This window comes from Durio zibethinus, chromosome 14 (assembly GCF_047325235.1).
Source record: "Durio zibethinus cultivar Kanyao isolate XHJ-2024 chromosome 14, ASM4732523v1, whole genome shotgun sequence".
NCBI classification, from domain to species: domain Eukaryota; kingdom Viridiplantae; phylum Streptophyta; class Magnoliopsida; order Malvales; family Malvaceae; genus Durio; species Durio zibethinus.
This window is the reverse complement of record NC_143175.1, coordinates 22,640,529-22,662,772: the sequence shown is the minus strand read 5'-3', so window position 1 is coordinate 22,662,772 and position 22,244 is coordinate 22,640,529. Positions and strand designations below refer to the sequence as shown.

General features: G+C 35.0%; 3 protein-coding genes across 25 annotated transcripts in view; 1 reads left to right on the top strand and 2 right to left on the bottom strand.

The window, feature by feature from the left end:
- Positions 1 to 19,411, bottom strand: part of LOC111294559 (RIBOSOMAL RNA PROCESSING 5) — a 25,519-nt gene extending 6,108 nt beyond the window's left edge. For 5 of the 7 annotated variants that reach the window (XR_016327724.1, XR_002690741.2, XR_016327726.1 and 2 more), the window contains exons 1-29: positions 15,856 to 16,227; positions 15,464 to 15,672; positions 14,708 to 14,848; positions 14,390 to 14,563; positions 12,949 to 13,048; positions 11,850 to 11,968; positions 11,631 to 11,753; positions 11,439 to 11,510; positions 10,718 to 10,810; positions 10,155 to 10,268; positions 9,947 to 10,069; positions 9,616 to 9,801; positions 9,445 to 9,519; positions 8,478 to 8,614; positions 7,531 to 7,665; positions 7,049 to 7,194; positions 6,899 to 6,964; positions 5,754 to 5,860; positions 5,506 to 5,586; positions 5,330 to 5,404; positions 5,123 to 5,224; positions 4,185 to 4,353; positions 3,948 to 4,096; positions 3,682 to 3,765; positions 3,498 to 3,598; positions 3,091 to 3,244; positions 2,837 to 2,911; positions 2,577 to 2,712; positions 366 to 1,017 (exon numbers count right to left, since the gene is read on the bottom strand). Coding sequence is in view for 3 of the 7 variants with exons in the window: in XM_022887930.2 (XP_022743665.2) it covers positions 366 to 1,017; positions 2,577 to 2,712; positions 2,837 to 2,911; positions 3,091 to 3,244; positions 3,498 to 3,598; positions 3,682 to 3,765; positions 3,948 to 4,096; positions 4,185 to 4,353; positions 5,123 to 5,224; positions 5,330 to 5,404; positions 5,506 to 5,586; positions 5,754 to 5,860; positions 6,899 to 6,964; positions 7,049 to 7,194; positions 7,531 to 7,665; positions 8,478 to 8,614; positions 9,445 to 9,519; positions 9,616 to 9,801; positions 9,947 to 10,069; positions 10,155 to 10,268; positions 10,718 to 10,810; positions 11,439 to 11,510; positions 11,631 to 11,753; positions 11,850 to 11,968; positions 12,949 to 13,048; positions 14,390 to 14,563; positions 14,708 to 14,848; positions 15,464 to 15,672; positions 15,856 to 16,024 (4,067 nt within the window). In the remaining 4 variants the exon portion in view is untranslated. Of the gene's footprint in view, positions 1 to 365; positions 1,018 to 2,576; positions 2,713 to 2,836; positions 2,912 to 3,090; positions 3,245 to 3,497; positions 3,599 to 3,681; positions 3,766 to 3,947; positions 4,097 to 4,184; positions 4,354 to 5,122; positions 5,225 to 5,329; positions 5,405 to 5,505; positions 5,587 to 5,753; positions 5,861 to 6,898; positions 6,965 to 7,048; positions 7,195 to 7,530; positions 7,666 to 8,477; positions 8,615 to 9,444; positions 9,520 to 9,615; positions 9,802 to 9,946; positions 10,070 to 10,154; positions 10,269 to 10,717; positions 10,811 to 11,438; positions 11,511 to 11,630; positions 11,754 to 11,849; positions 11,969 to 12,948; positions 13,049 to 14,389; positions 14,564 to 14,707; positions 14,849 to 15,463; positions 15,673 to 15,855; positions 16,228 to 19,279 lie in introns of those variants that run through there. The other 2 variants (XR_016327725.1, XM_089743879.1) reach the window with 2 other exon arrangements.
- LOC111294562 (uncharacterized) lies at positions 16,773 to 22,244 on the top strand. 17 transcript variants are annotated; one of them, XR_016327737.1, is made up of 10 exons: positions 16,773 to 16,885; positions 17,625 to 17,782; positions 18,212 to 18,319; positions 18,683 to 18,756; positions 19,296 to 19,460; positions 19,695 to 19,807; positions 19,890 to 20,032; positions 20,658 to 20,674; positions 20,705 to 20,778; positions 20,872 to 22,244. XR_016327737.1 is itself a non-coding variant. In XM_089743884.1 (9 exons), the coding sequence occupies exons 3-7, from the start codon at positions 18,308 to 18,310 to the stop codon at positions 20,015 to 20,017; spliced, it is 492 nt and encodes a 163-aa protein (XP_089600010.1). In that variant the 5' UTR covers positions 16,773 to 16,885; positions 17,625 to 17,782; positions 18,212 to 18,307; the 3' UTR covers positions 20,018 to 20,032; positions 20,658 to 20,674; positions 20,705 to 20,870. The 17 variants fall into 17 exon arrangements, 5 of the variants coding, with proteins under 5 accessions (XP_089600010.1, XP_089600008.1, XP_022743675.1 ...); XR_016327734.1 differs by having other exon boundaries at positions 20,654 to 20,674; XR_016327735.1 differs by having other exon boundaries at positions 20,642 to 20,674.
- Positions 20,763 to 22,120, bottom strand: LOC111294561 (F-box/kelch-repeat protein At2g44130-like). The gene has a single exon (XM_022887937.2). It carries the CDS (start codon positions 22,085 to 22,087, stop codon positions 21,056 to 21,058), a length of 1,032 nt encoding a protein of 343 aa, XP_022743672.1. The 5' UTR covers positions 22,088 to 22,120; the 3' UTR covers positions 20,763 to 21,055.

Genomic DNA, 22,244 nt, shown 5'->3' with positions numbered 1-22,244 from the left:
AAAATGAGAAAAAATAAAGTTATAATAGAACTGTGTACTTGAACAATAATTTCCTTACAATTTTTCTTTTTAGAAAAGCAGTAAACTGCATGGATCATTAAGCTAGTCTGAAATTGTCTCTTCTCTAGGAACAATATATCCACATATAACATTTATAATACATATGTTCATATGAATGATTAGAAGTTGTGACTTTCTTTACTGGGTCATATGAATGTTGATATGCAAAACAATACATTTTATCACAGAATAAATGTCCAAACAATCGAAAGAAATTAAGAAACACACAACACAGAGCAGGAGACCAGAACAAATCTAGATTATAACATGTCACCTTGTATCATACCCACAAGAAAATAACTTACACATCACTGCAAAATTCTGAAGAATTCTTGGGAAGCATGCCATCCAAAGATAAACTTAATGATAAATCAATGTGAATAGTTCCCTTGACTGTGTGGCTGACTTCTAGTACTTTGCACTTAACAAATTGCCCCTTATAAAATCCAGATAGTGGGTCTGATTCCCATGTGTCCTTCAGTTCAGTAAAATGAACTCTACCATAAGTGTTAGGACCTATTTGCACAAGCAATCCACCTACATCAGGAAGTAGTTTGGAAATTCTACCACCTAGAATGTCTCCTTCATGTACATGAGCTGTCACACTCTCATCTGAAATGTTATTATCTGATTGACCTCGTCTTTTATCTTGACCATCAATATTTCTAATAGAAAGAGCACCTAGAGGACGTCGCACCAATCGTAACAACTTTTTGTCCTTGTTAACATTTAAAACATGACCAGAAACACTCTTCCCAACTTTGAAGCGTTCCTGGAATTGCTGAAGTTCATTAGGTTCAGATGCACTATCAAGAATAAACAGCTGAGCCTTCACATGACTAGATATGGTTAACCATGCCCATTCACTGTCCACTTTGTAGACATAACCGGTAACAAGTTGCCCAGTTGAAAAATTAAATTCTTCCAATGTAGACTTGATACCTATTTCACCAGTACCTGGATAAAAATCACAAATTAGACCGCTGCAGTAAGACACAACAACCACCATCAAGCATACTGATAAACATATGTCATAAGAGCACCAGTAACTAGAAATTACTGAAGCAATGCCATTTGAAGATAAACATGTCATAAGAGCACCAGTGACTAGAAATTACCGAAGCAATGATAGCAATCTTGACAGTTTCAATAAAAATATATGGAAATTTCTTATAAACAAGTAAAAGAAGCAGTTAATATTTTGATAGATTAGTCCACTCAAATAAGATTATTGTTATTCTGAGGACATGATGAGCAGGGATGCTTGCTAATAGTTTGGGCTGAATCTGCTTAATCGTGAAATATGGCAGAAAGAAGGAATAGACAATGAACCAACCTTGATTTTGACTTTGAGCATGCTTATTTAAATAAGCCAAGCTCGAGTCTTATACCATTCAGCTCGTAAGTTGGAAAACCCAAGCTCAATTCACAATTAAATATTAATAAATATGTTATTGCATAATTAATAGCAAAAGTATAACTGGAAGTAACCTGTCCTTATAGTTATTATTTTAAATATATTAAAATGTTATAATAGTATAAATTTTTATTATTATTTTAGTATGATTATTGTGGCTTGAATTTGAGTTCACCTCACACTTAAATAGGTTGATACTGAAAAAATAAATTGAGTAGAGACAAAGATAAGCTTGGAATTCCACGTTAAGACAAGCTTGAGCTTGCTAAAGTTCAGCTTGGCTTGGCTTGACTGCACCTTGACTGAAATAATCTCTCATTTGAAAGACCAGTAAAATTGTCTAGTTTAAGGATTTCATAGTTATGTGGCAGAAGCCAAGAGAAAGAAGTGATGAAGAAAAATCTGCAGTGACCACCATATGTTTGGAAGCATCCAAAAAGTAACTGACAGCAACGACTAAACCATGTAACCAAGATCTTAAGTAGATCACAATTTGAACAAATAGAGGAGGCATATTCACGGTGCCCAGTGAAAAAATAAATTCAATAGAACTCTTTTCAGTTCATGTGTAGAGCAGGTGATGGAAGCAGAAAAAAGCTGTCTACTGAATTCAAAAGGACAACAGTGATGGCCAGCTTAATTCTTCTCTGCATTCTCAAACATAACAGGAACTTATGTGAGCAAGACAAAGAAAAACTGGCAACTCAAACTACAGAATTTTGTGAAAAACTCAGGATGATGCCTCTGAAAAGGAGATGAATCAAGATGTATATTCATGCAAAACAATTAGAAAGACTGCACAAGTAAAGATAAAATATTTCGGGTGTATATAAAACCAAAAGAAAAATTAAAAAGAACAAAATGCAAAGACTTGCTAAGCTTAGAAAAGGAAAGAATTGACAGAAAAAAGGTTTGACAGATATTGAAATGTTGACAGGAAAAAATAACTAAGGACAAGGAGAGATTCTGCAGCTAGCCCAACCATTCACAATAAAATTTGGAAAATATCAAACAGCTTCTAAAGTAACAAATTAACGATGTTACTAAGAAGGTAAGAGAGCAAACTAGACCAACTTAAGTTTCCAAGAAATTGTCTTACCAGCAAGCATTTTGGGTTTAATTGACAAATCCCATAGGCGTCCCTTCTGATTAGCCTTTCCCACAATCCTTGCAGTGATTGTCTGCCCAACTTTGAAGTTCCCAAATGGATTTTCGAGAACATTATCATCATTTGCCTGTTGATGAGACAAGTTAAAATTATACATACTTTTTTATAATATGAAAAACAATATAAAAACACGCATTGAAAGTTAATACATAAACATGTAATAACTAATAATATTGAAACTTATAATTCACCTCTGTTATATGAACCCGTCCACGGAAACCAATTCCAAATTTCAATCTCAATTCCAGTGGCATTACTTCAGTAATCTGTGAAGCATTTATACACATGTAAGTATTCCTTGTCAAGACCAAATCCTATAGAAGTATTTTTGAAACAAAAAACCAAGACAAAACAGAGAAAAACAAAGATCTAAAAGATCCAATAAACAATTTTCTAAATTTTAACAACAAAATAAACAGGATATGAAATAACTACAATTGTTTACCTCCGCCGAAACCAATGATCCCACATTATAACCAGACTTCTTTTTCGCCCTTTTCGAACTGGATGTCTCAGTGACCTCACTAATAGAATTAAGGAGCAAAAGCAACCTTCCTGAGGTTGCAGGGCTTGGAAGAGCCATAACGGTGGCAATAACCCTGTCCCAACCATTTTGACTCTATTTAAGGTTGCTAGGCACTTGTAAAGCTTCGATAATTAGCATTAAGAAAACTACTGTACTTGAAAGAAACCAATCAAAAATAAAAATAACACCTAAGTTGAAAGACAAGATTTCAAGCTGCTATTGAAGCAATAGGATGCAATTAAACAATCAAGGATGTTAAACTTCATAACAGTTTGTAAAGATCACCTTGACCAATTTACATACCAATGGGGTAAAATCAATCTCACCTCTGCCCATTCACAAATTGTTTCTGAGGAAACTTCTGTGTATTGTAATCTGCTACTGATGCATACCCTATGGCATAGTTATACTCTGGAATTGCAAGAACCTGATATAGTATTAAAAAGGTTTCAGATGTATAGAGAAAATTACAGTAAGCTAACAACAGATTGAACAGCTTTGACCACTTACCAAGTAATGCTCTTTCACAATCTCCACAACTGCATTTACTGTCTGGTGCAGCTCCAAGTCCTTGGAAGCTTCTCTTTTGCGCTTCTGGGATCAAGAAAGTTCCAGTTAGGCTCAAAAGAAAAATGTTAACAGACAAACTTCTGTAAAGGGTTAAGGTTAATGTGTCAAATATATAAGATAGAGAAAAAGATTCATTCCAAAGATTTTTCATCTGATAGATACTCATCAAACTGCATAGAAACAGAGAGTAGGAAATGGGGCTTAACCTTCTTGTGTGTTTGGCCTTTATAACTTTCCTCTTGAAATTTCTTGACGAACTCAGGTTTTAAAGATAAATCAACAAGGCGTTCTGCCTTGGAAACATCAAGAACTGCAGCTTGAACAATGGATCCTGCTTCTAAAGTAAGTCCACCTACTGAAAATATTACAATACACTGCATGTCACTAGATGAAAGGAAATAACAAATCATAAAGATAACACAAATTCATCAGAAAATACATACATTGATAGTGTGTGATAAAGCCTAAAACATCATTATATTTGTCAAAGCTGACAACCACTCCAATATCCTTTGCCTCTCCAATTTGTCCCTCAATGGCACTGCCAATATTAAATCCATCAACCCACTTCAACTCAGATCCATCAGAGCCCGATGATTGCAGCATAGCAATCTAAATTCAAAAAAGACATGCAAAGTTTATTATCAAAACATAGCAGAATCCAGTAGCCAACATCTACCTCTTAATAACTTAAGATGAAAAGATCAAAGCTAATACCAGAAAGTTAAAAAACTACCAGAAAGTTAAAAAACTACTGCCCAATTTCCAGCCAATAATCAATTAATCAAGAGGCACGTAAATGAACCTTGAACAAACAATACCCATACCATACTAACTGATGTACACAAATAAATTGTGGTGAAAAGGCAGCAAGTTTATTTAGTTCAAATGTTGACAACATAGTTTGGTCAAAGTCCATTGTACAGTAATTTAGCCACCTAAAGAACATTCCATTGTACAGTAATTCTCGAAGGAATAATGCTCCTTTCTGTCTTTAATCAGCATCACCCACAAAGCTAGGTTGATCATCAAACTAGATTTGTTAGAATTGCTTAAAAAAGTAAATAATCAGGCATTTGTGCATGATGTATCAGTAAAACATCCGTATATATAAATGTGCATTATTAGAACATAAAGTACAAATAGAAATATGAAAACCGCCATAAGTAATTTTGAGTATACTCTCCCGAGATTTCAATTTGATTATCATAAGAAAACTGTCTAGAGTACATAAACCAGACACAATAAAGCCAAACTTCTGAGCCACAGAAGATCACCAAAAGGGTATTTCATTAGCGATTATTAGGCAGTAATAAACAGAAATAAGCATTCTTGAATATGAAGCACAAAAACAAAGTTCTTATCATGCCCATGAATATACCTTCTCCTCTAAAAGGAAGTATTCTTGAATAAAGGCTGCATCTGTTGAAGAACAACATGACTGCTTCAAAGAAAGTGTTATTCTTGTTGTTTCACCATTTACCTGAAAGAAAAATGGATGGGAGTGTGGAACAACAAAAATAAGGCTATTAAATACTTCGAATATCTGAAGTAAATTAAAGAATTCAGTTTCAAATAGTTCACTGACATCGAGTACATTACTGCGAACAGATTGACCAACATAAAAGGCTCCTGAGAGATTAGCTTTATGGTCATCCGTTGCCTTCAAAATATGTACAAGGAATAAAGGAGGTCAGTTGATGTGTGAATGCGTATATACTCACTGAAACCGATTTAATAGAAACTAATAGAGACCATATTTACCTTGCTTCGAGGTGTGAAACCAGTCAAACGCCCAAGAAAGCGGACAAAGCAGCCAGTTTCAATTAAATTACAAACATAGCCCTGGTTCACAAAAATGAATAAACATATTTCCAAGGGGTAAATCAAACTGCAGTATAGTTTAACCGATGATAGCATTAAGAAAATACTTCAAAAAAGCAGGGCATCTTCAAATAGAAAACATGATTCCTAGTAAAAAATTAAAAAAGTAGGCTGCAACAGTTACTTACATGGACCACTGTGTTAGGTCGGATCTGACTGATGTCAGAAGGCAGTTGTTCAGCTGAATTTATGAGAGAGTATTTTGCAGAGAGCAAAATGTTGTTGCCCTCAATATCTACATTAATATGAGAAAGTTCAAGAAACAGAAAATTGGAAAAGAAATATAGAAGTAAAAGAAGCACCAGTAATGAACGAAACAGCAGCACAAGAAGAAAGGAGCAAGGTATTAAAGAACTTAGAATCTTCCTTTCTTGAAGATGGGGGTTGAAACAGAAAGAAAGTAGACAAGTTAACAAGATCCATGAAGCACCAAACACCGAAAAAACACATAAATGCAATTCAGACAAACCTGGAAGTATGCTAGAATGAAAAGAGCACGGCAAGTTTAAGAAATAAATGGCATTTCCTTTGCAAAAAAATGTTTTATAACATGACTAGCGTCTAATCTGGCAGCGTGTGAAGCATAGGGGTTCAATTACCTTTAAATTGATTTGATTCCCTTAATAAATAATAAATATGGAACTAATCAAAAATAAGAAATCCCTACTCAAGTGCATTTTTAAGAGATTATTATTGAAAATAAGTCAATAATCCACTGGGTAACAAAGCAGGAAGCATTCTAAAAGGTCAAATTTCTTGTCTTGTTGTGAATTACTTTGATAAAAGCTTAATTCAATTGAATCCTCTGCATCTAACTAATAGAATAATATAATGTATCAGCAAATAGTGAAAGAGACCAACAAGGATGACTCCATATACAATTCTGTGCAGATAAATTCAATATAAACACTTTTCTTTTTTTCTTTTTTATTGGAATGTTCTCCAAGAGGTTCAAGCCATAACAGCATCTCAGTAGAATACATATCCAACCCAAGGAACCACATATGGTTGCAGTCACCCTCCTTGAAAAATCCATTCTTCTCCTATGTGCAATACATGATTTCCCTATCTTAAATATATACGTGTTTCCTATGTTTCATCCATTTTCTCTAGACTTATCTACTATTAAAGTAACCTTTTTTATCAGTCAACAGGAACTACCTTAAATATAAAATTCTTTATCATTTGATGTAGAAAAGATAAGATGATGAAAATTGGAAGAGGGGGGAAATCAAATCAAATATCAAGAAGTTGCAGCTACAAACAAGAATACCTAAAACCAGCAGTTGGTCAAATTTATATCCAGGCTTCAAGACTGACTTCAACAAGGCAGCACGCTCTGCAAAACCAGATTGAACCTTAAAAAAAAGCCAATACAAGACAACACAAAAGGAAACTTTTGTGAAGGCAAAGAAAAGCATACCATGATGATCTGCCAAATGTTCATTAGAAATTGTACCCATCAAGTGAGCTTTTGAGTTAACATGTATAACTACTGCAGAGGGGGTTAACCGCTCAACAACTCCCGAAACAACACTACCCAATTTGACCATATCATCTTCAGAAATCCTGTCATTTAAAATTTCAAGAAAAATTAAAATAAGAAAACGCTTGTGGTATCACCACAAAACCTTGCATGACCTAGCATGGGGAAAAAAACCCTTTCTCGTAGTTATATATCAGCAAAATTCTTTTGGGCTGAACCTCACTGGATATGAAGAAATAGCCAATGAGGTTACTCCAGCCTTCAAGATGTCTCAGCCTTTTACCCAATCAAAAGATTGAAGTAAGAAACAAACAAGAGAGACGGGGAGGAGGGTATGCATTAACCAGTAAGTTTACTAACTTGAAATATATATATATATTCATATAAACCCAATATACCAGATACTCTTTGAAACAAACCTCACAGGCTTCATCTGGAAACTAAGATTGATACGCCTAGAAGCAGGGGTAGAACTGGTTACTCTGCATTTAACAACTTGTCCCACATGATACATTGTACTTGGATCATATCCTGGTCCTAAGCCAAGTTCAGATCTGATTTTATACCAATGAACAACCAATTATCAAAAAATATTACCAAGAAAAAGGACAAAACTTGTCCAACGTATAAAGCAAATCAATGATAAATAGCAAGGAAATGTCAGGGAGGGGATGGAAGATATATTAAGCAACGAAATAAAAGGCATTCCACAGCGCTTTCCCCAATTGAAAAAGTCAGCACCTAATTTTGCGCAATTTGCATTCTTTCATATTAGGTCTCTTACAAATTTAATTTTCAGCACAGTAAATAAAACACAGAGGAAAAAGGAAAAGATAGTAAAATCAAGAAGCAGATTTATAATATTCCTAACATTCCTGCACCTTGCACATACTTTCAACAAACCAGAAATCATTATCTGTCCCCATCAATTACTGTAGCTAAAATCCCTTCCTCAGGTAGAGTTGTAACAAATGAGAGACAGATGCGCCCAGCAAATAGAGATATGTTCATTACTCTTAATATATTTAATTTCAAAAGGGGGGTGTTCTACTCATCAATACCATCACTTTCCTTCATTATCTGAAGTTATCACTTCCACAATTACCTTGCATCATTCATAATACTTATTTTAAGACTCATTACTGTAACATGTTGCTTAATTTCCAAACATTCATTGATAAAAGACAAATAATTAGCAAATCACATAAACCAAGAAATATCATCAAGAAGGAATGCAAAAGTAAACATTTAATGTCAACAAACTGCATTGTGATCAAGCCCACAAGATATTGATGATACAAGCAATAAAAGAAAAACTAAAAAAGCAGATTATAGGAACTGTAATGTTGATGATTGAAGAACTAACCTGGGCGCAAATCCTTGGACTCCATTGTAAAACCGGATGAAGCATCCGTGCTTTTCAATTTTAGTTATCCATCCATGAGTTATTAGTCCCTCAGCTGCATCAGCATAAGAACTAATAATACCAAGTTTTGATTTCACCTGCAAAAGCATCCATTAGCAAAGTATTATTCAGAATTAATAGAATATTAATGAACATGGATTGCTAAAGCTAGAAAGTTCATGAAATATGATTCAAGAACTCACAATTTTGTTTTTTACAAAAGAAAAAAAATTTTAAGAGCTACAATCACTGTTGATTAAAAAAAAAGAAGAAAAAGAGAAAGAGCTAATACTAATATTGTGCTATTAAATTTGAAAATAGAAAATACATATTTGCCAAAGTCCGAGTTGAAGTTACAGACAACCACAGATAAAAATTAGTTAGTAACAGTGAGAATGTAAAAAAAATCCAAAATGCTAAAAACATAAGGGAAGAGGAAGACCTATCCTACATGGACAATCTAATATGGCCTGACAACCTGGAAAAACTTAAAAGAAGTCTAGAAAGATGCATCACTAGGCTCTTGAAGATTAGCACCAACAAACATTCCCAATGCCGGCACTCTCAATGCTAAGTCCATCTTTGTGGACAACACAGTTGCATTAATTATTGTTCTTAAGAACAAACAAGTATTCAAAATGGACCCATCATAAAAACTGGCAGTAGCAGAAGAAGCAAAAGAGAAATAGATGGTTCTATTAGAATTCTACCCACGTGTCAATTACGAGTATACAAATTCCCCATTAAGAGGAATGGCACAGGAGATGGAGCCATTCAATGAGAACATTTGGCCCCAGTCATATCCACTAAGTTACAGAAAGCTGAGTAGCTCAAAATTAACCATTTAGCTATCTTATCTAACACAGCAACAGGACCAGAATAGATGAGAAGTTCAAATGGCATCAATATAAGCAAAATAGGAACATACTAGAGTTTTCTTGTAGGTAACAGTTATTCTCTTAGACTTGCAACCGAGCACCCGGAAGACTAATTCAGCTCCAATCTGCAAAGCCACACATGCCAATGAAAAACAGCACTTTGTGATTTAGCAGTACTAACTCAAAAGAACCAAAACAGAATAGAAGATTTCAGAAATGACCTTAAACTTCTTTCCAGGTTTTGCAATTTCGAATTCAGACATATGCCGTACGGGACATAGTGCCTTCACACCACCAGGAAATTGCACAATGGCACCAAAGCTGTCAAGGGCAATGACTTTAGCTCTTATCACCATCCCAGGCTTCACATCTGAGTGAGTGAACACAGGTCCTTCAAATGCACTGGCCTGCTTGCAGAAACAGCAGGGCAAAAAAATAAGTATGCTGCTATATCTAACGACAATCAACAAGAGACAGCATCTCAACTGGAACAGAAATTTGTCTATTACCACCATATTTATACACAAAAGTTAGTATCATGCAAAAAGCAACCTTTATAATACCAGTGGCAAGCCCTTCCAAGTGCCTGAATCCAAGAATTCGAACACGAACTTGGCTTCCCTCCTTATACTTCTTTTCTAGCTTCCGCACTTCCTCTTCTGCCACATCAGATGCCTGAAATCAATGCTGAATTACCAACTAGGATGCATACGTAAATATATCAATGAAAAAACAAAACTGAAGCAGAAACTAAACATACATTCACATAGGCTGGAGTTGAAACTGGTTTAGAAGGGATATCAAGCAGAAGACCGAACCCTCTATCAACCCTGACCACTTTTGACTGGTCATAAATATCTCCAATGTTAACATGCTGCATATACCGCCAAATTACATTAGTACAGAAAAGATACCAAAGGTTATTAGTACAATTAAAATGACACAACCAAAAAGAAATGAGAATTATTCTCTGGAGAAAATTCAGTGACCATAATTACACAACAAATATAACAATTGTACATATGTTATCAATAGCAAGCACATGCTGTACCATGACAAATGACAAAAGACACTTCTGGCCCAGCCTCAAAGTCAGCAATATTAGATAATTTGTGCACTTCAAAACCAAACAATTAATAGGAAGCTTATACCAAATAAATGAAAATTGCATTCGGTTCAGAAAACAGCTTTTCATCAGAGGTGTGACAGCCAAAACTGAGTACATAATATAAGACAACCTATGAGTTATGACAGTAAACTTCCCATTCTCATTCTCAATAATAGGATAAGCATCAAGAAATCATAAATCCTGAGTTGACATACTGAAGAAGGAGCTTTGTTATGAACAAGATGAGGATTCAAGGTCAAGCCCACTGCTCTAGTTGAGGGATCAATAAACAATATCCGAGCATTAACCTGAACCAAAATAAAAAAATGTGCAATTAAGTTTCAGAATGATGATTTGAAATTTTCATGAAATAAACATATTGTCAAACAAAAAAGAAAGTGGCTAAAGACAAATGTGACCAGGAAAAAAAATGCCAAGGGTAACTAAGAATGCAGTTTGGCAAAAACCACTCAGGAAGTAATCTAGAATGTTTGAAGACTAATACCTAATATGCAACCCAAGAGGAAGAATTACAAAATAACATATTCAAAATAAAGCTATATTATGCACTAAATAGTGGTGAAACAGTTACTGTCAACAGATGGCAATGTTCATCTCAAATTTTCAGTTGTCATCAAACCTCCTTTTCATTCTACACCCTCCTAAAAAATTAAGTTTAACAATAGAAGTACCATGAATCATGAAAATTGATCTATTATTACCTTATCATACCCTAATACTAAATTAGGTTACATTGTTTCATTTGAGATGACAAAGTTAAAATACATGATCAAACAACAATGTAAAAGATCATTTATTAATTTTAGAGAGATATTTGGAATTGATTCAGGTACATAAAGTGAAAATTAACCATGATAATCAGAAAAGAGAATGGCATTAATATAAAAAAAAAGTTAGTAAGCTAAATAGAAATACCTTCTTATTTTGATTGTAATCATCTTTCCATTTCTTATTTGGGAATATATTTTGTAAATGAAACATATCAACCTGTATAATTAAGCAAGTAGGAAAAAAAATTATAGCCTGTAGCCCTGTAAAAAACAAACATAATTCTCAATTCAATCAACCTCCTACAGGTAGCTTTCTAATCAGAATCAGTAAACTTACTGTTCCAGTAAAGTATGTGAGGAATGATAACATGATCCCATTCTCAAGGATTGACCGCACAGAAGCATTAACCAACATGCCAGGAACAAGAAGATCAAGTGAAATGCCCTTAAGATCCTTGGTCTGCAAAAGAACAGAACCAAAAAAAGAATGCTGAGTCAGAGGTAAACAAAAGAAAAGCCAACTAGACCATATAACAACGGCAGGATGGAATCATACTACAGATTTAGACACGGTATCTGGGTCAGAACTCAGATAAACAACTTTGCGAGTTTTATCAATGCGCCTAATAACCCCTTGTACAAATTGTCCAGTCCTCACTTCAATGTCCCTGTTTTCTAAACAGAAGACAAAAAAGAAAACAGGAAAGAATTTACTAAAAACGTGAAAGAGTTAACCAAAACAAATATATGGATATCATATTTATGTGTAAATGAGAAGCATAAAGTAAAGGGGTTTAAAAACATGGAAAGAATTTACTAAAAATTGAAAGAGTTAAAGTAAAACAAATGTATGGATTATATGTGCTTATGTGAGACACAAAGAAAAGGGTTATAATATATGTTAATCCACTAAAGAATAGAAGTTGGCATGAAAATAATTCAATAATAAACATACAGCATCCTTCCTAACCATGCCAAAAAGTTTCAGAAACATGGAAAAAATAAGTAAATACAACTTATATCCCAGGAAACTCCCAAAAATAACTCTAAGCCTCTTGCTTTTGTATATTTTAAGTATTAAACTGCTCACATAACAACAAGCGTGAATATAAGTTTTTGAAACCCTGGAAAATTTCATGAACTAGTATATGGATTTTTCCCTATAGCTATAGTTTCTTATTTCATATAAAAAAGCTTCAGAATTTTCACAATTGCAGACCCATCTCGAATAGAACATAAACTCCTTCTCACAGAAGAAAAATATGATTCTGAAAATCAATACCAAAATGAACAATATCTTTGCTGATCAAACAACAATTACTAGTAGTGCATAGTTTTTCTTACATTCTTGTTATTGGCAAAGATCTAAAGCAGTTATAATCTGGAATAAATATATCTCAATCATAATGCTCTCCCAAACTCCCACAGTTTATCATCATGCATTCCCCCACATTCTTACAACCTCTCCCAAGATTTAAAACAAGGTTTCAAATTCCTAAATTCATTAGTTTGAGAAAATGAGCATACATAAGAACTTTTAAAAAAAAAAGCATAAAAAAAACCAAAAATGTTACTTTGTTCAATAATAATGTGGGGATAAAAGCCAATTGATGAATGAGAAGTAACAAGAATAGAAGAAGTTGCCCAATATGTACCAGCTTGGCCATCTTTTGCTAAAAACCCCACGAATGTAGACAATCCAAAGTGAAGAATGTAACCATGATCTTCAATGCTTTTTATGTATCCAGAGAGAACCTGTGATCATACATAGTTAGGGAAAAGCCACTAGATCTACAACATATACCAAATCATCGTCATCATGAAGTAAATAACAATACAATGACACATGGAAACAAACATCTAGTTGGAGAACCTATGTCAAAATCAGCAACTTAAAGGGTAGCACAATGCATGGTAGAGGAACTGAAGAAAGGGAGAATAAGAAGGAAGCTGGGACAGGAGATGGCAGATACATCACTGTACATCAGATAAAAACAATAATCAGGAAAAAACCTCACAGAACATACAACCTCAATCAAACAAGATTAAATTATTTTCTTGTAAAAACAGGTGTAGGCCTGTTACAAGAACAACCTAAAACTTCTAATAATGATGGTAAACCATCCATATTTTTATCAAAACAAAACATCATACATAATACATCAGTCCTAATCAATTTCCTATTGTAAAAAAAACCTTAAAACAAGGCACAAACCCCACAAATTTCAGCACAAGTTTATAGAAGACTCTGATGATCATTCCAATACAAATACAAACTGCATACACTGTTTCGAGCAAAAAACGATGAAAAGCCTTAATCTGAAAACAAGAAAAATGCACCAGAAAAGCACCCAATCATCAATTCCTAAGTAAGGCCACCAAATACCTTAATTCCTATAATCCATGTTACAATCAAAGGCCCCGCAAAATCCAACAAGAATCAGTCCCATTATAATTAATACTACAAATTTCGATAATTCATAATAATTAGCATCTAAATCCATTCAATATTTTTTAATTCACAAATTTTTTAGGAACTTCATAAATATTAACATCTATGCACTTTCATAGAAGTTCTAAGAAAATAAATTTTTTTGGTTAACCTTTTTTTTCACTATTCAAATGGATAATAGGATAAAGCAAACTTGCTCATTGACATTTCTTATTTGTTGATTCTACCATATTCACTTTATACAAAGATAATTTTCATAAAGAAAAGTACAATATCAATAATGAGAATGAACTAATTTTTGTTTGATTCACTAAAGTAAAAGTTGCTTTCCAAATAGAAGAACTATTTAACAGCTTAGCATAGAATTTAAGCATCCAGCATATCAGAGGACAATTTTTTACAAAAAAAAAAAAAAAACCCTTTCTTTTGTTATAGTAAACTTAGGGAGAAAAATTTTTGCAAGGAAACATGCAATATGAAAAAGAGAATCAAATAAATTTTATCTAATTCCTTAAAGTAAAGCCACTTTTCAATTACAAGAATTATTTGATGGCCTACCATATGGATTTAAGCATCCTGCATAAGTGAGGAAGAAATACACAAATTACCAAGATATTCAATTCTCTAATGATTACTTGACATACCATCCCTTCTTGAACAGCATCCAAGGTGAAGCCTTTGTGCAACAAAGAGAGACGCAAGGAAAGCCATATCTTTCTTTTGCCAGTCTCCCTCTTATCATCATCCAACTGCAGCACAATGCAGGAGACCAGCTGCCCGGTGTAGAATATATTTTTGAGGAAATTCCCTTCATTACTCTGATCAAGAAAAAGTTAATTATCTAATAAACTAAAAAATCCACAATTACATGCATGACTTGCTAAGAGAAAACTATAATGAAAAGAAAAGTAACACCAACAATAAGTATATCCCCCAAGAAACAGGTTTATATGCAGAAGTACCTCAACTTCATTACTGAGAACAGAATCAAGTGCATCAGCAGCACGAACTAAACCACGTAAGCCCCCTGGAAGACTAATTACAAGGTCCTTCTCATTTACTTCAGCAACAACTCCCCAGAGCTTCATTCCAGGAGAAATATTCTATATGCACACAAAAGAAAAACTAAGTTCATTTACTGAGTTTTTTTTTTTTTTTTGGCCAGTATTTCATTTATTAAGTTAAGAAAAGATCATAACATAATATAAACTAATCAAAGCAGAGCTGGGAAAATTTTAAAGAAAAGCAAGGAAAGAAAACTGGTTACACTCAAAGATAAACAGAAAATGTTGACGTATGGAGAAAAAGTAATAGAAGGTTTGAAAAAAAAAAAAAAAAAAGGAACACTCAACTTTTTTACATTCAACTCAGGTAGACAAAGGAATGAAACAATTAAGAGTTCTAAATTAAACTAAACTATATTTAAATCTAATTATATTTTAATTTATTCAAATTTGGTTCATTAAATAAGCCAGTACATCCACCTTAAAAAACATGTATAACCATCATAAGCACAACAATTTGAGATGAATCATTTCGAGCTGGCAAAATTGTATAAATTTACAAATTCAGAAATTCCATGTCCATAAATAGAACTAATAGAACAATTTCGTTAAAAAAAAAAAAAAAAACAGTACCTTATGTTTTGATGATTCAACTTAATACAAAAAAAAAAAAAAAGAACTTGCTTGGCATAAGATTTCGTTTCTACTCTATACCTTCAAAGTTATTTTATTCGCATATCGAGGTAGCTTGCCGGTAATGCCATCACCAAAAAGTGAACCCAAGTCATCCGGCATGACCTGGCTCCTTTTCTGCAGTTTCTTCCACTTATTTTTCTTTAATGCCAACTCCTCCGCCTCGAATTCCGCATCTACTTTAGCTCGGATTTCATCGCGTTCCTGTTTGCTCAAGGAACTCCTCCCGCCTGTCATTTAGTAACAGTTTTGTTAAACTGAAATAACTATCATTTTTCAATCTCAATTCTTTTTTTAATTCAATTACAATCGATTGCTTTTTTATAGACAATTACTCATCTCCATTCATTCTGTTTTGTTAAGAACTTAAATATTCTCGAGAAACAAACAGAACGTTGAAGGAGAAGAAAAACCTCTAGGGAAGTCAGGGACATCGTCCTCGAGCTGCAAAGCCACAGCCTCAGACTTAACAGCATCATTCGAATCCTTCTTTGTTTTGAACTGTTTCTTGGACGCTTTATTGAACTTTTGTTTCTCTTCCTTGGGTTTTTTCTTGTGAAATTTCTTCGAAGACGCTGCCATTTTCTCCCAAACTAAAAAAAAAAAAAAGGAAAACCCGAAAACCTAATTAAAAAGAATGGGCTTCTATTGAGAAAAGGAAAGCGACGAAAATTTTGGAAATTTTGAGTATTTTTTGGGAGTTGCAAATATGGGGGAGACAAAGGGCTTAGGGAGGTTTAAGAGCAGCATTCAGCAGAGGACGGAAGAGGGAAGGCTAGGGCTCCGTCCGCAAAGTCGGTTACGGTTTTTATATATGGGCCAATTAGGATCAAGGTTCCTGATGGGTTCAATTACTTGAAAAAAGCTTTGTAATTTTGGGTCATTTAATCCCTGGGTTCCATCTCAGCCCGCTCGGATCAAGGTCCATGTTGGATCCAATTATACAAATTAAATGACGTCGTACCGTTGATTCTCTTGTTGGAACACACGTGGACGGTTAGGATGCGGAGATAGGCTATTAAAAGGACGCTTCTCGAATTCCAATTTAGAGGGTGGGTAAGAATCCAAAGAACGCATGATTAGGGGAGGGTAGGGCTCGGTTCTTAATGTCGGGCTAGGTCACCATAGATTCAGTTTGTTGAAAAAGGGCTTTGTAATTTTGGGTCATTTAATCCGTGGATGCCATTCAAACTGTCGGATCAAGGTCCATGTTGGATCCAATTATACCAACTTAAACGACGCCCCACCGCTGATTTTCTTGTTGGAACACACGTGGACGATTAGGATGCGGATATAGGTTATTGAAAGAAAGCTTCACGAGGTTCAGTTTAGAGGGTAGGTGAAAATCTGAAAAACGCGTGTTTAACAACCAAACGCCAAAATTCTTTGAAGAATGAGAAGAGCCTGGGGTTTTCTTTGTCTTCTTAAAGCGATTTCGTAACTGTAAGTTCTCACTTTCTTCTCTCTCTCTCTCTCTCTCTCTCCTTTGGGTTTCTCCTTAAAAATTTCTGATTAGTAGATCTCTTTTATTGTTTTATTAAGATTTTAGCTTTTAGTTTTCTAGCGTTGTAATTAGATTTTCTTTTCTTCAAATTTTGAAATTATATTTCCATACGTTTTTTTTTTCTCTTGAAATTGTTATAAATGGACGCCGAAAGACGAAAATTTTACTTTTTTGGTATGTTTTCTGGAATTTATGTTGCTTGTTTTGTTCCGAGATTATTTTTCTTAGCTCAGTAAATGCTTTTGTAAGTTCGTATTTTTCTTTTGAAGAAAAGTTTTCGTGGCGGAAAAGTTAGGTTTGTATAGAAAAACAGAAATTTGACTTAGCATGTTAATTTAAGGGGAAACGGAAACATGAAGTTGCTGAATTATTTTCGTAATTTCAGGGTCATTGTAATCGTTACTTTAGCTTTTTCTTTTCCGAAAATGTCTGTAAAACAATAGCAAATGGTAACAAGTAAAGCTTTTATTTGATTAAACATGAGGAAATTGTTATAATGCAATGTTAACTCAAACTTGGTTGTTCATAGAAAAGCGAAATCATGCATGTTGATGAAAGTTTTAAATATTTTAGTTCTTCATTGCAGTAGAGCGGTTTTCTTTTTTTTTTTTTTGCATTCTGTTCACACAGTTTTTACAGTTTGGTTAAAATCAATTTTTTGTCCATTGAATGTCTTAGGTTGTTACAAATGAGGGTTAGAAGTTACAGTTACAGTCCCTCACCACCAAGGGATTACAGTAGAGGCGTCGCAGCCCTAGCCCTAGGGGTCACTATGGAGGTCATGGTAGAGATCTTCCCACCAGTCTTCTGGTTCGCAGCCTTCGCCATGACTGCAGGTTTGTTATGTCTCCATTTCGTTGGCATCAGTTATTTTGAACCAGATGTCCTGTTGATATACTTGCTTTTAGTTTCCCCCTGTGATTATGTATCTCATTTAATTCATGGTATAAGTATAGGCAAAATTTTTTTGAGACACCTAAACAATAGCAACTTTAGTTTTTTCTTTTCCAAAAATGTCTGTAAAACAATAGCAAATAGTAACAAGTAAAGCTTTTATTTGATTAAACATGAGGAAATTGTTATAATGCAATGTTAACTCAAACTTGGTTGTTCATAGAAAAGTGAAATCGTGCATGTTGGTGAAAGTTTTAAATATTTTATTTCTTCTTTGCAGTAGAGCTGTTTTTTTTTTCTTTTTTGGCATTCTGTTCACACAGTTTTTACAGTTTGGTTAAAAGCCATTTTTTGTCCATTGAATGTCTTAGGTTTATTGCAAATGAGGGGTAGAAGTTACAGTTACAGTCCCTCACCACCAAGGGATTACATTAGGAGGCGTCGCAGCCCTAGCCCTAGGGGTCACTATGGAGGTCATGGTAGAGATCTTCCAACCAGTCTTCTCATTCGCAACCTTCACCATGACTGCTGGTTTGTTATGTCTTCATTTCATTGGTGTCAGTTATTTTGAACCAGATATCCTCTTGATATATTTGCTTTTAGTTTTCCCCCTGTGTTTTAATTCATGGTATAAGTATAGGCAAAATTTTTTTGAGACACCTAAACATTTTACGTTTTGTTATTTTTTGTTTTTGTTGCTTATCCGTCCAAACATAACAAGCAGCTTTGCTGTTTTGTCTTTTGTTTAAAAAAAACATGATTTTGATAATACATATCAAATTTTAGTCTCATTAAAGTGTTTTCTTAGAGCCAATAAATTTCTAATTGTGCTTCGTTTGCAGACCAGAAGATCTCCATGGACCTTTTGGGCAGTTTGGTTCAAGGATATCTACCTGCCTCAAGATTATTATAACGGTTAAGTATAATCCTTGTAGATTCCTGAAAAATGGTGTTTGTGTGTGTGTGTCTGATAATGTCAACTTATTTGTCTTCATCTGTCTCACATGAACGTTTGGGTGATGAGTTGTTTCTTTATCATGTACATCGGTTCATGGGAATTTGGTTGTTTTTATTGAAAGTGTTGAAGACACCAATGAAGTATAAGAGTACACTGTTGAAGACACTTTGAAGTAATGAGTTCTGTTCAAGATGACCTTAATTTACATCAAGGTTGGAAGGAAGTTGGTTTTGATTTCATGTGAAGAAGTGCAAGTCTTGAAGAATATCAACTCAATTAAAATTTGACCCCCACAAGGTTAACAGCCATATAATCATCTTTATTTGAATTGAATGAAGAATCGGCTTGCTATCATCATCTTCCATGTTACTTTGGAGTAAAGATCATGTTTGTGATTTTTTGAAAATCAGTGAGCATGTGTGGCTTATGAAGTATGATCTGGTACCTTTTATGTTCATGGAAATTGGTTTATGAGAGCTACCTTGTTTGTGATGCAGGGAACCACGTGGTTTTGGATTTGTCCAGCATCTAGATCCTGCTGGTACTGCTGATGCAAAATATCATGTGGATGGTTATGTTCTTCTTTGCCGAGAACTTACTGTTGTATTTGCTGAGGAAAACAGGAAGAAGCCATCAGAAATGAGGGCAAGACAACACAGAAGGTAAAGCATGGGTTCTTTTACTATGCTTATACTTTATCCCACTACTTTAAAAGAAAAAAAAATTAGTTCCTGTTCTTAGTTGATGTTCTAGTTTTCTTATGCATAAAGGTATTTAGGAAGATAGGAGACTGATCTTTGTTAAGGATTTCTGGTTCGAGAAATTAAAGGTGTTAATTGAACAATGGTAATTTTGAGATTACATGTATTACATTATGTTCATGATATTAATGACAGGAGTTGGGCATATAGGCGCTCCCCACTTCATTATCTCGATCACCATAATATGCTTGAAGTTACTGCTGCAGTCCACAGTATTATTCTCCTCCTAGGCAAAGACATTACTAAAGGTAAGATGTTTGAAATTGTTATTTTAATAATAATTATATTTTGTGAATGATCTTGTTAATGTTGGCTTCTTTTTTTGTATAGGTCAATTTCACCCAGTGATAGAAGATACAGAGGGCGTTCGTACTCAAGGTCACCCTATGGCTCAAGGAGACCAAGCCAGAGCTTTAGTAGGAGGAGGAGCTGAAGTCTGGACTAATCTAGGTGACTGATTTGAAGGTGTCTGGGTTAGTATGCGTGGGACATATTTCTATGCTAGTTCTCTGGATAATTAGTTTAGATATGCTTCAGCAATGTATGACTGACTACAAAGTTTATTTAGTTTCTACTGCTGATTATGGGTAGTAATAATGTTAACACATAGACACGCTATTTTGAATCCTCTATGTTGACAAGATTGCCATCCTTAAATGATCTTTATGAACATTTTTTATTCCATTTTTTTGCATGAATTAGTAGATGCTTGTTTGTGAATTGTGATGGAACTCCTCCCCTGATTTGGTCTAATATGTGATACACAGTTGATCTTTTTTATTGTTCTTTGTCATAGATTTTGTTGCCACATTCAAGAACTTGATAATTATTGTCACATAAGGGTTAAAGAGACTGGTTGTTAAAGGGTTAGGATAGAATATGCCTATTTCCATATATATATATATATATATATATATATATATATGTGACTACTCTTTCTTTCGTTGTTGTTGTTCCAAAGTCAGTCTGCGCTAATATGTTGATGTTGTTAATTGATTAAAGAGTCTGCGCTAATATGTTGATGTTGTTAATTGATTAAAGAGTTGATAGCTTCATGCCAATGTTGTTAACTGCTGTTTCAGTTTTGCATGTAGTTAGCGATTGGATCCATCAATAGTGCATCCCAGCTATTTGACTGCTTGAGGCCCATTGATCTCGTGGTTAATGAAAACTAAAAACCAAAGAGTGAAAGGAGAAAACATCTGCAGACAAAGTATGGGTAATGTACATTATATTACAAAATCTACTATACAGATATTCATATAATCATCTTCATGCTGCTAGATTTAATGGATACATTGTCAAAACATAGGTCGGTGCAGTGATGAAAACTAATGTTAATCCTACATCACCATGGGACTGTAAGCTTTGGCTCACCTGTCTTACGAGGTACCAAACATGGAAGCTCCGCATTCTCAATGGAATTCCTGTCTGTCCTAAATTCCCAATTTGACTAAACTAGGGAAACAGGGATGGTATTAACTTACCCTTTAGATTTAGATATCCACCCAACAACCAGATTGAACAAACCCAGAAAACTCGACTGGAACATCTATACTAGTAAATTTTCCACTCTGTTCATCCACCAAGAAGAACCCTTGTGGACCACCCTGGTAAGCTGATCCAGACACAAATGTCCATCCTCCCAAGGGGACCGCACATGCTCCGACTCGTATCGCCGAATCACGGTCGGCCCAGCAGAAGAGTTTCTTGTCTTTCCCTACCCCCACACAAGACCTGGGACATTGACTCGCCCTCCAAGCCTCCTCAACTCGACTCCATTCACCTGTTTCCAAATCCAACAACTCAGCGCTCCCCTCAAATCCTCCTTGATTATCCGTTTTATATCCACTCACCACCCAGAATTCCGACCCGATAACCATCCCTTGACACTCATCTCGCTCCTGACTCATCCTAGATAACTCAGTCCACTCATCCCGACGTACATCATATTCCCACGCTGTACTTAAAGCGTTCTTGTTCTCATCATGACCACCGGCTACGATGACGCGTCCATCCAACGCACCAGTCGCGAAGAACGATCGAGTTTCTGGCATCTGCTTCCCTTCTCTCCACCTCTGAGTTGTGAACTCGTATACGAACACGTCCCTCACTGGGTCATAACTTGTCGGGTCCCATCCGCCCATCAGCACAAGCTTTCCTTCAGAACTTGTTATCTGACAAAACAAAGGAAGCCCATCACGGTATTTAGGAACCCGGTCAATCCGATCCCAGATTCCACTCGCCGGGTCAAACACGGTGATCCCATACCTGGGTGGACCAACCAGTTTGTACCCATCAGCATCGGTGCCACTATTCAGTAGTTGAACCAAGCAAGCCGCTTTCTGGGTATATCCGGTTTGCTTTCTGTGATAGTAAAACTCTCTGCTTTGGAGAAGCTCTTGCCATCGTCGGCAAGCACCAGCTGCAATTGGGTGAGTTGAATAATGAAACCGAGTCAAGCATTCGAGTCCGATTTCCTCGGGTAACCCCGGAATCAGCTCCGGTAATGACTCAATAGAAACCATTTTTTTTTTCTTGTTTCGAGTTTCCAGTGCCTTAAAATGTGACGTGAAATGACGGGTATTTATAATTAGAGAAAAAGGAACTTTGTAACGATGTGCATTGCAGACAGCAAATCAGTTTCTGCCACGTTTACGAAGAAGGCGTAGCTTTTTTGGTTTT

What these genes read in the sequence shown, in the direction of transcription:
- LOC111294561 (XM_022887937.2), bottom strand. Translation starts at nt 22,087, where the DNA reads ATGGTTTCTATTGAGTCATTACCGGAGCTGATTCCGGGGTTACCCGAG.
- LOC111294562 (XM_022887940.2), top strand. An exon ending in AGGGCAAGACAACACAGAAG is followed by an intron (nt 19,461 to 19,694) that starts GTAAAGCATGGG and finishes TATTAATGACAG; the next exon opens with GAGTTGGGCATATAGGCGCT. An exon ending in AGGCAAAGACATTACTAAAG is followed by an intron (nt 19,808 to 19,889) that starts GTAAGATGTTTG and finishes TTTTTTGTATAG; the next exon opens with GTCAATTTCACCCAGTGATA.